At 42.9% G+C, this 14081-nt stretch overlaps 1 protein-coding gene across 2 annotated transcripts in view; it reads left to right on the forward strand.

Moving 5' to 3' along the window:
* The first annotated feature begins 845 nt into the window (after window positions 1–845).
* Window positions 846–14081, forward strand: part of LOC125994747 (syntaxin-binding protein 1) — a 135161-nt gene continuing 121925 nt past the window's right edge. The window contains exons 1-3 of one of the 2 annotated variants that reach the window (XM_049764237.2): window positions 846–1085; window positions 8766–8815; window positions 8900–8981. In XM_049764237.2, coding sequence (XP_049620194.1) covers window positions 1049–1085; window positions 8766–8815; window positions 8900–8981 — 169 coding nt within the window. In that variant the 5' untranslated portion in view covers window positions 846–1048. The remainder of the gene's footprint in view (window positions 1086–8765; window positions 8816–8899; window positions 8982–14081) is intronic. The other variant, XM_049764236.2, reaches the window with a different exon arrangement.

Here is a 14081-nt window from a genome sequence, read left to right on the forward strand (position 1 = left end):
TCTTATTTATTCATTGTTTGTGCCTTCTTTTATTTTCTTGTGTTGTTTACTTGTATGTACATTGTGAACTATGTCTTGTCACCGTGGGATAGTGGGAACGTAATTTCGATCTCTTTGTGTGTCTTGGCATGTGAAGAAATTGACAATAAAGCAGATTTTGACTTTGACTGGTTGGAGACTTCTAATTACCCTTGTAATTGCGCGCTGTTGTGACCATTCGCCTATAGGGGAACAGAGCCCACAGAGGCATTTGCGATTAGTTAATTTGCGGATTCAAGACGGACCCAAAAGGAGACGGTCGCAGTAACAGAAAAGAGAGACACGAGTCTCTGCGTCTGCGCGGAGACAGAGGCGCGCAGACGCGAGGTAACGAGTTGACATCAGCATGAGCAGGAATAAAACTATTTTTTCTAACAAAGATGTCTGTGTCACGAGTCATTTTCCAATCACCACCCAGCTCGGTGGCCGGTCCGGACGGGCGCCGGGACGGACCCACGCCTCTCAGAAAATATACATGGTCTTGACAGGCATCCTGTATGTGCAGCATACCCATCTTTACCCATCTTTTGATAAGTGCTACCGCTTAATTTGTATTGGTAATGATTTTAGGTTTTTTATAATCTATAAATTGTAATTTTACACTATTCCAATAGCCCATCTTCGCCCCTGAAATAAAACTATTATGGGAAAAGTGAAACGAGATGATGAAACATGCAATGTAATGTAAATTTTTCCAAGTCAGCAAAGTGTATCTGCGAAATAATGTTATAATGCCCATTAGTCACTGTAAAGTCTTGATCCTATGAGATCTGGCTTTGAATGGAAAACGGTGGGTAGTACCCACTGGGTACAATTGATTTAAGCAGCAAATAAGCGAGGCATCCTCAACCGATCGTTCACGTTGCCACATCCAGTTAGATTACGACGTCGACGTAGGACTCGGAGCTTGACGGGGGGATGTAGAGTTATATGTCTGTGATTGTAATTCGGTTTGCTTTTTTCCGTTATCCACAGTGCGGCAGAGAAGTGGACGCGCATCCGGTCAGCTATGGCGCCTTTTGGACTGAAAGCCGTTGTTGGAGAAAGTAAGGAGTGTTTTTCTTGTTAATTCTTTATTATTTGATCAACACCGAGGAAGCACCTTCAAGCAGTACAACCAACAAATAAGTTAAATATCAAACGAGTGAAAACTAAAACTTTCCTCAAATTATATTCACATTTCAAATTGTTGTATTTTTCATTTTGATTCGTCGTGGTTAAGTTTTTATATTCATATATATAATTCACAATATATTCATTCATTCATTCATTCATTCACCTTCCGAACCGCTTAACCTTACGGGACTCGTGCGGCACATTTTTTAAATGCTTGCATTATTGTCATAAAGTGGCTCAAAATGTTTTACAAAACAGACTACGTGCCTTGTTTTATTACTAGAAAATCTTAAACATTAATTTTGTTTCCGTAATAAAATTAGTACAATTATGTATTATTTTTGTATTTTTGTTATAGTCCAATAAAACACCAAATAAACAGCCTCCAAAGGATCGTTTCAGATATTGCCAAGTGTTGAGGGAGGAATTGTTACTGGTAAAAGATCATTGTATGTAGGTTGTTTTAAAACGTATTTAACATCTTAAAGAATCTTCATTACTGATACAGGGCACCTCCATTTTATTTGATATTCATCAATTTTTTTATATCACTTAAACTGTCCAGGGTCACGGAGAGCTGACAGGTGAAAGGAAAACTTCAAATTTGATTTCATTTAATTTAATTCAATTCAGTACAAAAAGTTCGAATGTAATAAAAGTTATTTATAGACATTTTGCATTTGCAAGTCTCATCGAGACCATGTCTGTAGACCAAATCCAGCATTGTTGCCGATATTGTCATCATTAAAACATGTCATGCCAGAATCTTACTCCTCTCCAAAAGTCACTTCTAACATTTGAGACAAAAATAGGATGAATGCAATTCTTTCAGAGGTTTAGTTTAGTTTGTGTCTGTTTCTGAGGCCTGTTGTTTTCCTGTGACGTTGTCAGATGACACAGAACCGCCCTGAAATAGTGATGGCGAGTGTTGTATGGTCTAAGAGGATTTGAAGGAGATTAGAGGCGGGGATTGCGTTTACCCTCCATAGAGGACAAACTGGATTGTTAAACCCCAGTGATGGAAACTGGGACACTCCTTATCTGTATGTCCATCCACCCAAGTACAACAAATTGTGAACCATCAGTAGTATTCTAATAATTTTTTTTTTGCTCATTTGCTTTTTGTTTGAAGTTCAAATCTATTGCTGTCCAAACTGCGTCGAGGCTTGAGGTTGTCTCTCTCAATGTATCAACACTCAGCAATCTGTTCAGACTCAAACCTGCCTTTTATCTCCAGATGGGTAGACTCCTACTCTCGTACCCCCAGTTGGCATTGTGGTACAGCTAGTGCAAAAAGACATGTTTAACCAAATACTTTAGCGTTTTCTCAGCAGTTGTCACCTTCCTATTGTTGCAAAGTTGCAAGCCGCTTTTGCAAGAGTTAGTTCAGTGGTTTTTTAACCTGGATTCGATCGAACCCTAGGGGTTCGGTGGGTCGGTCTCAGGGGTTCGGCAGAGCCTCCACTGCGGAGGTCCGAACACGCCTGTATGTCGTGTAAATTTGTGATGACGCACACTGATTTCCTTGTATGTATCCATCCGTCCATCCGTCCATCCATCCATCCATCCATCCATCCATCCATCCATCCATCCATCCATCCATCCATCCATCCATCCATCCATCCATCCATCCATCCATCCATCCCATGTTAGGTTAGTTGAAATAGGTGTGGGTTAATAATTCTCTGTAGATATGTTCACTCTGATTGACTGGATTGTATCCATCAAATATTGGAGTCACCTTTCTGTATATGGTTGTTTCTGTTGTTGATCACAACAAGAAGCTGGATGTAGGGGCATTGTTGAGGCAACAAGGAAATACGTACATGCTATGTCATCTTAAAGAAGTCTGAGGGCCCTTTATTGGTAGACTGACATCCATGCACTTGGCATAAAAACAGGTATAACTTGTTTTTTTGTGCCAGCGTGGGTCTAGTCTAGTGTGTTTGGGGCATTACAGCGCACGGAGTTACTTCTCCCCAACACTTGATAATTTGGTAACAAAGTCGATTGTGTTTGGCATATAAACAGATGCATGTTTATTTTCATGCCAGGTTCTGTCAGCGTGTTTCTTGATTGCGTTTGGCATGTACAGTGGGGAGAACAAGTATTTGATACACTGTTGATTTTTCAGTTCAGTTTCCCACTTGCAAAGCATGTAGAAGTCTGTAATTTCTATCATAGGTACTCTTCAACTGTGAGTGATGGAATTTAAAACAAAAATCCAGAAAATCAAATTGTACGATTTTTAAATAATTAATTCCCATTTTATTGCAGGAAATAAGTATTTGATACATCAGAAAAACAGAACTTAATATTTGGTGCAGAAACCTTTGTTTGCAATTACAGAGATCAGACGTATCCTGTAGTTCTTGACCAAGTTTGCACACACTGCAGCAGGGATTTTGGCCCACTCCTCCATACAGATCCCTTTCAGAGCCTTCAGGTTTCGGGGCTGTCGCTGGGCCACACGGACTTTAAGCTCCCTGCAATGATTCTCTATTGGATTCAGGTCTGGAGACTAGCTAGGCCACTGCAGGACCTTGATATGTTTCCTACGGAGCCACTCCTTAGTTGCCCTGGCTGTGTTTTGGGTCGTTGTCATGCTGGAAGACCCAGTCGTGACCCATCTTCAATGCTCTTACTGAGGGAAGGAGGTTGTTGGCCAAGATCTCTCGATACATGGTCCCATCCATCCATCCCTGAATACGGTGCAGTCGTCCTGTTCCCTTTGCAGAAAAGCATCCCCAAAGAATGATGTTTCCACCACCGTGCTTCACAGTTGGGATGGTGTTCTTAGGGTTATACTCATCATTCTTCTTCCTCCAAACACAATAAGTGGAGTTTAAACCAAAAAGTTCTATTTTTGTCTCATCAGAATACATGACCTTCTCCTATTCCTCCTCTGGATCATCCAGAGGGTCATTTGCAAACTTCAGACAGGCTTTGACATGCGTTGGCTTGAGCAAGGGCACCTTGCGTGCACTGCAGGATTTTAATCCTTGATGACGTAGTTTGTTACTGATGGTTTTCTTTGAGACTGTGGTCCCAGTTCTATTCAGGACATTGACCAGGTCCTGCCGTGTAGTTCTGGGCTCATTCCTCACCTTCCTCATGATCATCGATGCCCCACGAGGTGAGATTTTGCATGGTGCCCCAGACCGAGGGAGACCGAGGGTCGCGGCTGGGTCTTCCAGAATGACAACAACCTAAAACAAACAGCCAGGGCAACTGAGGATTGGCTCCGTAGGAAACATCTCAAGGTCCTGGAGTGGCCTAGCCAGTCTCCAGACCTGAATCCAATAGAGAATCTTTGGAGGGAGCTCAAAGTCCGTGTGGCCCAGCAACAGCCCCGAAACCTGAAGGCTCTGGAGGAGATCTGTATGGAGGAGTGGGCCAAAATCCCTGATGCAGTGTGTGCAAACCTGGTCAAGAACTACAGGAAACGTCTGATCTCTGTAATTGTAAACAAAGGTTTCTGCACCAAATATCAAGTTCTGTTTTCCTGATGTATCAAATACTTATTTCCTGCAATAAAATGGAAATTAATTATTTAAAAATCATACAATGTGATTTTCTGGATTTTTGTTTTAGATTCCATCACTCACTGTTGAAGAGTACCTATGATAGAAATTACACACTTCTACATGCTTTGCAAGTGGGAAAACCTGAAAAATCAGCAGTGTATCAAATACTTGTTCTCCCCACTGTAAATGGTTGCATGTCCATTTTCATGCCAGGTTAAGTCAGTGTGTTTGAGAAGTAGACGCGCTGATGCGCCCCCCAGCGCATCTCACAATTTGGTGACAAAAAGTATACTCCATTTTAGATTACTTGCAAGGAATTGTTGTGCAGCGTAGGTGATGTAACATAATCTTGGTGGATTTGATGGAGGCACAGTAAACAGATTCGGTGCCCCGCAGATTTGTGTGGTGGATGTCAACTACTTTATTCACAAATAATACAACAACGTAGGACAATCCCTCAGAATCCATCCATCCATTTTCTGAACCGCTTAGTCCCCACAGGGGTCGCGGGTGTGCTGGAGCCTATCCCAGCCGTCATTGGGCAGTAGGCGGGGGACACCCCGAACCGGTTGCCAGCCAATCGCAGGGCACACAGAGACAAACAACCATTTGCACTTGCACTCACACCTAGGGACAATTTGGAGTCTTCAATCGGCCTACCAAGCATGTTTTTGGGATGTGGGAGGAAACCGGAGTGCCCCGGAGAAAACCCACGCGGGCCCGGGGAGAACATGCAATCTCCACACAGGGAGGGCCGGAGGTAGAATCGAATCTGCACCTTCCTAACTGTTAGGTGGACGTGCTACCCAGTGCTCCACCGAGCCGCCCCCCTCAGAATCTTTGTGTGAATAAATTAATGAGCATTATGGGTAAAATGCGGCATGAGAAACAAAATGCCTAAAGAATGTCGTTGTCTTCTAATTAGTAAATTCACGATAACGCATATCTGAACTGGTCTTGCAAAGGCAACAGCAGAAGTCACACTGATTTGCTGGTATGTCATCCCCCCCTAACCCTAACCCTAACCCCCCCCCCCCCCCCCCCCCCAAAGAGGGGTTCGGTGAATGCGCATATGAAACTGATGGGGTTCGGTACCGCACCCCCACCCCACCCCCCCTATAGAGGGGTTCGGTGAATGCGCACATGAAACTGATGGTGTTCGGTACCACCCCACCCCCCCGTAAAGAGGAGTTCGGTGAATGCGCATATGAAACTGATGGGGTTCGGTACCTCCAAAAAGGTTAAGAACCACTGCTCTATAACTTGTCTTTAAATGTGAGCAGGTTTGAGATTATAGTCTTTCAAGGGTCTTTTCCAAATCTCAAGGTCTTCAGATGTACACATTGCATTAATTGATGCACGCCACTTTGTAGGATGCGACCATTTTCTTCTTTAAAGAAGGGGTGGTTGCAGTGTATTAATAAATTCTAAACTGATGATTGATTATTACATTTACTATGAAGAAAATATAAGGGATATTTATAATATAATACTTAATTTATTATTGATAGATTCATTGGGGTGGAAGGTGGGGTGGCAATACCTTTTAGTGGGGTTGGCAACTGCCACCCATCGCCACTCTGTAAAATCGTCTATGTACTTGACCCTTTTCTTTTTTGTTTGGAAACCCTTGCAAATCACCACTAAATTTTCAGAGGCCGACATTTGGAGTTATCCAAGTCGATGATTCAAAATGGCTATTACTCAGTTATTTTCGAACTATAAGCTGCACCAGACGATAAGCTGCACCAGCTAAGATTCAGGGATATTTTAGTTTTTTTCTTATAAAAGCCACACCGAACTATAAGCCGCACGTGCACACGAGTTATTTACAAAGAAAGACGGTACACAGAAAGCCTTTTTAAAGTTTTAATAACATACCTTAACATTTCTTTCCAAACACTGCCTGTGACGCGTCAGTAATACCGCAGCAACACGGAAGTAACACAACACTAATAGGGCTGGATTAAAAAAAACATACCGGTAAAAGTCACTGAGACGCGGCGGTAACACAACAGCAACACGGGAGCACAGCACTTACAGGGCTGGTTAAAAAAACATATCAGTAAAAGTAAAAAAAAGAGCTTCATCATCTTCATCTTCCTCCTGTGCACTGAAACCATTGAAGTCTTCCTCCTCAGTGTCCGATTGGAATAGCGTCAGATATTCTTCGCCACTCACTATCTCAGTCTCTCTTTCGTTGTTGCTTTTATGCATTTCTTCTAGCATTTTCCATGATGAGGGTCTGTTCATGCTAATTTTATTCACGCACAAAGCGGCAAGTTACATTAAACTAGCGAGCTACACATATAGCTCCAGAGTAGACGTGACTGGGAAATAAAGAAAGAAAAGGGTGACACAACACGATGTCATCAACAATGGGCCAAATCGACTGCCTTTAATTTAAAAGTGGTATGATATGCATTTCTTTTGGCCCACATAATGACGGTTTGTGTATAAAAGCTTCCTTTCAGTAATGTCTGTCTTGATCTCGTTCTGTCTCTTCTTTGTGTGATTTATACGGCACTATTTGCCTGGCGGATGGACATGGGATCAACACACCACTTTTCTCCCCAGTGACCGTGTCACATATCCCTCCACCCAGCAAAGCGTGCCGCATAACAGCGGTCCACAGCCTTTTTACGAGTGTATAAAAGTGAGCAGATCATCACAAAAATCACAGAAAAAATCTTATATAAACCGCACCGGACGATAAGCCGCAGGGTTCAAAATTTGAGAAAAAAGTCGCGGCTTATAGTCTGAAATTTACAGTACATTCCATATATTGAAACCATAGTTTTTAATTTTAAGAAATATTTTGTCATTCCATTTATCGAGTTGCAAGCGGCACGGTGCTGAACTGGTTTGCACGTCCGCCACACAGTTCAGATGTTTAGGGTTCAATTCCGTCTCCAGCCTTTCTGTATGGAGTTTGCATGTTCTTCCCATGCCTGTGTCTGTTTTCTACGGGTACTCCGGTTCCCTCCCATGTTCCATGGTAGGCCAATTGACCACTCCAAATTATAAATTATTATTGCCGATATAGGCTCCAACATGCCCGCAACCCACGAGAGGATAAGCTGTTTAGAAGATAAACGAATGGAATGAATTCATCTACTTGCATTTATATTAATATTGAATGGCGGCGTGCACACGCAGCGGCCACTCTCTGTCCCGTTCGGTGTTTTGTGAGTGTTTACTGAGTGTTTGTCCGGCAGTTTTGTGTATGTCCGTCTCGTGTGATACGTCGTGCTACTAGTGCGGCGGGCATGTTCTGCTCAACATCGGCGGAAGTGGGTTTTATGGCGTTCTGGACTTTGGTGCGGAGAGATTAAGGGCGCTCGGACTGCTTCGTCATGGAGCGACGCCGGACTGGCCTGCTCTTCCTCCCCCGGTTGGACTGCGTCCTGAGCTTGGACTGCTCCGTCCTGGAGCATTGTTGGGATGTGTCGGCAGCGGGTCTGCAGCGGGTCTGCGAGGCAGCGGAAGAGGGGCCAGCGCGGAGACGTCGGGCCAGGCTTGCGGCCAACCCAGGTCGCCCAGCCGTGCCTTCCATTCTCCTGGCGTACGTTCGTTCGCGGGACGAAAAGATGGGTTGTGTTCGCCTGATAGGATCCACGAACCGGACAGTGCGTGCCTGCTGTGTGCTCGTGTTCACAGTGGCCTGGTTGACTGTCATCTTTCTGCTGTGCATCGGGAGCGGCTAGCGTGCTATCACTCTTATTGTTCATCTTCTTGTTTTATTTTTCCTGTGTTGTTTACTTGTATGTGCGCTGTGAACTCTGTCTTGTCACCCTGGGATAGTGAGAAACGTAATTTCGATCTCTTTGTGTGTCTTGACATGCGGAGGAATTGACAATAAAGGAGACTTTGACTTTGACTTGACTTGACTTTGACTTTGGTGCCAATGTGCAAAAAAAATCCTAATTTAAGTCACAATGTCTCACATTATTTCTCACATTCAATTCCATTGACGGTGATAGACGTCAAAGATCCCTTTTACCCGGAAGTTAATAAATAAATAAATAAATAAATAAATAAATAAATAAATAAATAAATAGTTGTGTACCTCTCATGTTACAGAGATAATGAACGGTGTCATCAAGAAGGCAAGAGAAAAAGGAAAATGGAAAGTAAGTGCATGTTTTTTTTCAGATTCCCAGAGTATTTAAGACCATAAATTCCCCATTATGAAGAGTTCTGTCTCTTGTTTGTAGGTGCTTGTGGTGGACAAGCTAAGTATGAGGACGATTTCCTCGTGCTGCAAGATGACAGACATCATGTCAGAGGGAATCACCAGTGAGTACCATTGGTTTTACCACTAGAAATTCATGTGACAGACAATACATTTATTTTATAGTTTACTTGTGGATTGATGAGGTCATAGTATTATTTTTGTTGCTCTTCACGCTTACTCTGCTACGTGAGCTCTGCAGCTGTCTGACCAAGTCTGCAGCTTCAGGGTATTGGGGCACATTTGCTCAATAATTTGGCTTGAAAATGGAATTTCACAGCACCTCAAGACATGTTATCTGCTCCTTTTTTCCCCCACCTTTGGGTTTTGAGTCATGTTAATTATCTAGTGCAGGAGTTGCAACCTGCGGCTCCGGAGCCGCATGCGGCTCTTCATTCTGATTGTAACGGCTCCCTTTGGCCCTGAAAACAAAAACAAAAAAACAAACATAAATAAATGGTATTTCTTCATTCATTTCATTCATATTATTATGATTATTATTGTTAATTCTGGAGCAGGATGATGAGAACTTTGTGTCTTATGGCCAGTTGGCTTATCACACATCTTGTTTGTGTGGAAGCCCTCAATGTTCAGTTGTAAAGTTGTAGGAAGCGATGGTCCACAAGCAGCATCTTTTATTTTAGCACCTTATTGCTCTCGGGCCGAGGTTCTATCCTTTTACCACCCCGAAAGCCTCTCCAAAGTATCGTTTTCAGCCTGAACATGTCAGACAATATCCAGTTTCCAGGGCTCACCACGAGGAGGTAAACGAAATGAGCCCCTACTGCACGCCTGCTTGGTGTCGTAGTGCTCACACCCGTTTAATAGACAGGCCAATAAATGCCGCTCTGCACTTAGTGACAGGTTGCCTTCGCCACACACTAACGGATGAACTGTACATACTTGCGGACATCCAACTATTAAGAGAGCCACACTGTCTCTGGCTCACCAAGCGCAGGAGCCTGGTTACTTTCTGCGCGTTCGTCTACTCTCTCCAACACCTAGAGAACACTGGCAACTAAAGTCGAGACACCCATTTGTCCCTGCTGCACTGGCGCTGCTGAATGAAGCTGACCAGTCAGGCAGCAATGCAACAACTTGAGCAGACAACAAATAGAACACAGACTGGAAAGAAAGCTCTTCCTGACTCCGCGGATTCATTGCAGAGGCCAGCACATCACCACCAGCAATTTGTTTCCCCAGCCCAGCTCAACCGCCTTGGAACTGGTGTTGGTCTCTTCCGCTCAACCCTACACAAATGGGGTTTGGTGCCTACTGCGGCATGCGAGTGTGGCACAGAGGAACAGACTGCAGACCATGTTATAACATTTCAATTTTGGAAAGTACATCAGGACTTTAAAAGTATTTTTTAAATTTCAGCTCTGTCACAATAATGCGATCAGCGGGGTTCAGTTGCGCGGTCGGCGACGCGCTACGTTTGCGGGTTCGGCGGTGCGCTGCAGTTGCGCGATCGGACAAAATTAAGCTCCCTGAGCACTTAGGTCCATTTGAATTTTGAGAAGTACGTCACAAGTTTAAAAATATTTTCTAAATTTCAGCGACGGCTCTGTCACAATAATCCAACCAGCACGGTGCAGTTGCGCGGTCGGCGACGCGCTACGGTTGCACGTTCGGTGGTGCGCTGCAGTTGCGCGATCGGACAAAAAATGCGCAAATGAAAAAATTCTTAAAAAAGTCTTGGAACGGATTAAAAAACAATCCACAAATATGTTATTGTGCTTTATTGTTTGAAGGCGATGGGCTTCACACACATGTTATTGTGCTTTATTATTAGTGTGAAAGTGAAGACCTTCACACTATTGTTATTCCTGTCCTTTATTAGTGTGAAGGTGAAGACCTTCACACTATTGTTATTCCTGTCCCTTATTAGTGTGAAGATGAAGACCTTCACACGATTGTTATTCCTGTCCTTTATTATTATTATTATTAGTGTGAAGGTGAAGAGCTTCACACTATTGTTATTCCTGCCCTTTATTATTATTATTATTATTATTATTAGTGTGAAGGTGAAGAGCTTCACACTATTGTTGTTCCTGCCCTTTATTATTATTATTATTAGTGTGAAGGTGAAGACCACACTATTGTTATTCCTGTCCTTTATTAGTGTGAAGGTGAAGACCTTCACACTATTGTTATTCCTGTCCTTTATTGTGTGAAGGCGAAGGCCTTCACACATTGTTATTGTCAGAGATCGGAATGGAGCAGGGCGACCAAATGCAGCTTGGACCAGGACAGTTATTCTACTTTATAAATATTTGTGTGAAGGTGAAGACCTTCACACAATGTTATTCTACTTTATTGTGTGAAGGTGGAGGCCTTCAAACATTGTTAGTCTACTTTATTGTGTGAAGGCGAAGACCTTCACACATTGTTATTCTACTTTATTGTGTATTGTTGCATTGCTGCCTGACTTGTTATTCCTGTCCTTTATTATTAGTGTGAAGGTGAAGACCTTCACACTTTTGTTATTCCTGTCCTTTATTGTGTGAAGGTGATGGCCTTCACACATATGTTATTCTACACCATTCACTATTATTATTATTGTGTGAAGGCGATAGCCTTCACACATATGTTGTTCTACAACATTCACTATTATTGTGTGAAGGCGATAGCCTTTACACATGTTATTCTACACCAGCCATGGGCAAACTACGGCCCGCGGGCCACATCCCGCCCACCGGGCCATTTAATCCGGCCCGCCAAATTTGAATAAATTGTATTATTGAACTTTTTTTTGGGTCATTTTCCCCGCAGTTAGTATGTTTCCCCAATAGATGGGGAAGCGCCTGCCCGCGCATTTACTACCGGACGCCGTGTCAGAAAGCTCGGTGCACACTCACAAGTGCGTGTACGTACTAAGTAGTACACTTCCATCAGTGCCGAATTTCTAGTGTGGGCTGTGACGTCAGCATTCTCGTTATTCGCGCGCTGAGCTTTCAGATACATCCATCCATCCATTTTCTGAACCGCTTAGTCCCCACGGGGGTCGCGGGCGTGCTGGAGCCTATCCCAGCCGTCATCGGGCAGTAGGCGGGGGACACCCTGAACTGGTTGCCAGCCAATCGCAGGGCACACAGAGACAGACAACCAATCGCACTCACACTCACACCTAGGGACAATTTGGAGTCTTCAATCGGCCTACCAAGCATGTTTTTGGAATGTGGGAGGAAACCGGAGAGCCCGGAGAAAACCCACGCGGGCCCGGGGAGAACATGCAAACTCCACACAGGGAGGGCCGGAGGTGGAATCGAACCCGCACCCTCCTAACTGTGAGGCGGACGTGCTACCCAGTGCGCCACCGAGCCGAGATACAGTTTTACGTTAATGCCACCCACAAACCTTCCCCTGGAATCCTTCCACTAAAATGAGTGGCCCGAGGAAAAGAAAGGTGGACACTGAGAAAAAAAAAGAGAGGACAATTTGGCTCGACCTACGTGTTGGAGCAAACGTTCCGCCACATGAACGTCAACAAAGCCCGTCACAGCTCTAGGTTAACGGACCGACACCTTGGCTCTATCCTAAGAATTATCACAACAAATTTTACTCCAGACCATGATGCACTAGCAAAAAAGGGAGACCAACAATTCTATTGATTTCTTTGTTACTTTATTTAGAAGTATTCTTTCACTGATTCTTCAAGATGATGTATTTGGTCAGAATGTTTGCCGTTTGATGTGATTTCGCCTCATTAGATAAACATATTTCATAAATCTGACCTGCAGGCGCTGAAGTGATGGAAACTATTATTCATAATAACAGTGTCGTATTTAATGAGAATCACTGATAGTAGTTTTTTGGTGAAATGTTTTTTTAATACTGTTAATAAATGCATTTGTTTTCAAAACGTTTTTTCGGAATATCCATGCTTTACTACCTACTAAAAGCACAAACCTTTTATGCCATGACCTTTACATGTCATTTCTATTACTTCACACAAACACTACTACTACGTCCATCTGCTCCTGGTTCGGCTCCCCGATCAAAATTTAGGACCAAATTCGGCCCGCCAGTCAAAAAGTTTGCCCACCCCTGTTCTACACCATTCACTTTATTATCATTATTGTTATTATTGTGTGAAGGCCATCACCTTCACACATACTATGCTATTCTATGCCATCCATTATTATTGTGTGAAGGCGATGGCCTTTACACATATGTTATTCTACACCATTCACTTTATTATTGTGTGAAGGCGATGGCCTTCACACATACCGTATTTTTCAGACTATAAGTCGTTTTTTTTTTTTCATAGTTTGGGTGGGGGGCGACTTATAGTGAGGAGCGACTGAATTTTTTCACAAATTTTCAAAATTAAAAAAAACAAAAACAAAAGTGAAACAGCGATAAATGAACCGCGATGTAGCAAGGGATTACTGTAATTTGAACTGCAAGTGATGCCAGCGGCGCAGCGATTGTTTACATAAAGGTCAAAGGATTCGATCACGGGATGACGAATATGACGAAGCGCCCCACGTACTACCGGCATCATTAGCGACTTTGTTTGTAAGTGACACGGAGGACGAAGAGTTTGAAGGATATAATGATTATAATTATTTTCTATTAACAACCATAAATCTTCACACAAACCCATCAATTATGGAGTTCCCCAAGGGTCCATCTTAGGGCCGCCCCTCTTCATCTTGTACATAAATGACATTGTTAATACTTCATCCATGCTACATAAAGTGTTATTTGCTGATGATACAAACTTGTTTCTTTCCCACAAAAATCCAAATACACTTGAACAAATTGTAAAGAATGAGTTAGCAAAAATAAAAACATGGTTTAAATGCAACAAACTCTCCCTAAATGTCAATAAAACAAGCCACATCATATTCCGCTCCCATAAAAAAAGGACATTGACCAAATTGGCATAAAAATCAACGGACAAAACATTGAAAGAGTCAGCTCTACTAAATTCTTGGGTATCCATATTGACGAGTTCTTGAACTTTAAAAGACATATTGATGATCTCACAATCAAACTGTCTAAATATGCTGCTTTGTTCTTCATATTGAGACATTATCTCCCACTTACTGCACTTCTTATTCTGTACAAATCCTTATTTGAACCTCTTTTAAAATATTGCAATATTATATGGTGTAACACATTTCCAACCCATTTTAAAAAGCTTGAGATACTTC

Source organism: Syngnathus scovelli, chromosome 3, assembly GCF_024217435.2.
Source record: "Syngnathus scovelli strain Florida chromosome 3, RoL_Ssco_1.2, whole genome shotgun sequence".
Classification (NCBI taxonomy): Eukaryota; Metazoa; Chordata; class Actinopteri; order Syngnathiformes; family Syngnathidae; genus Syngnathus; species Syngnathus scovelli.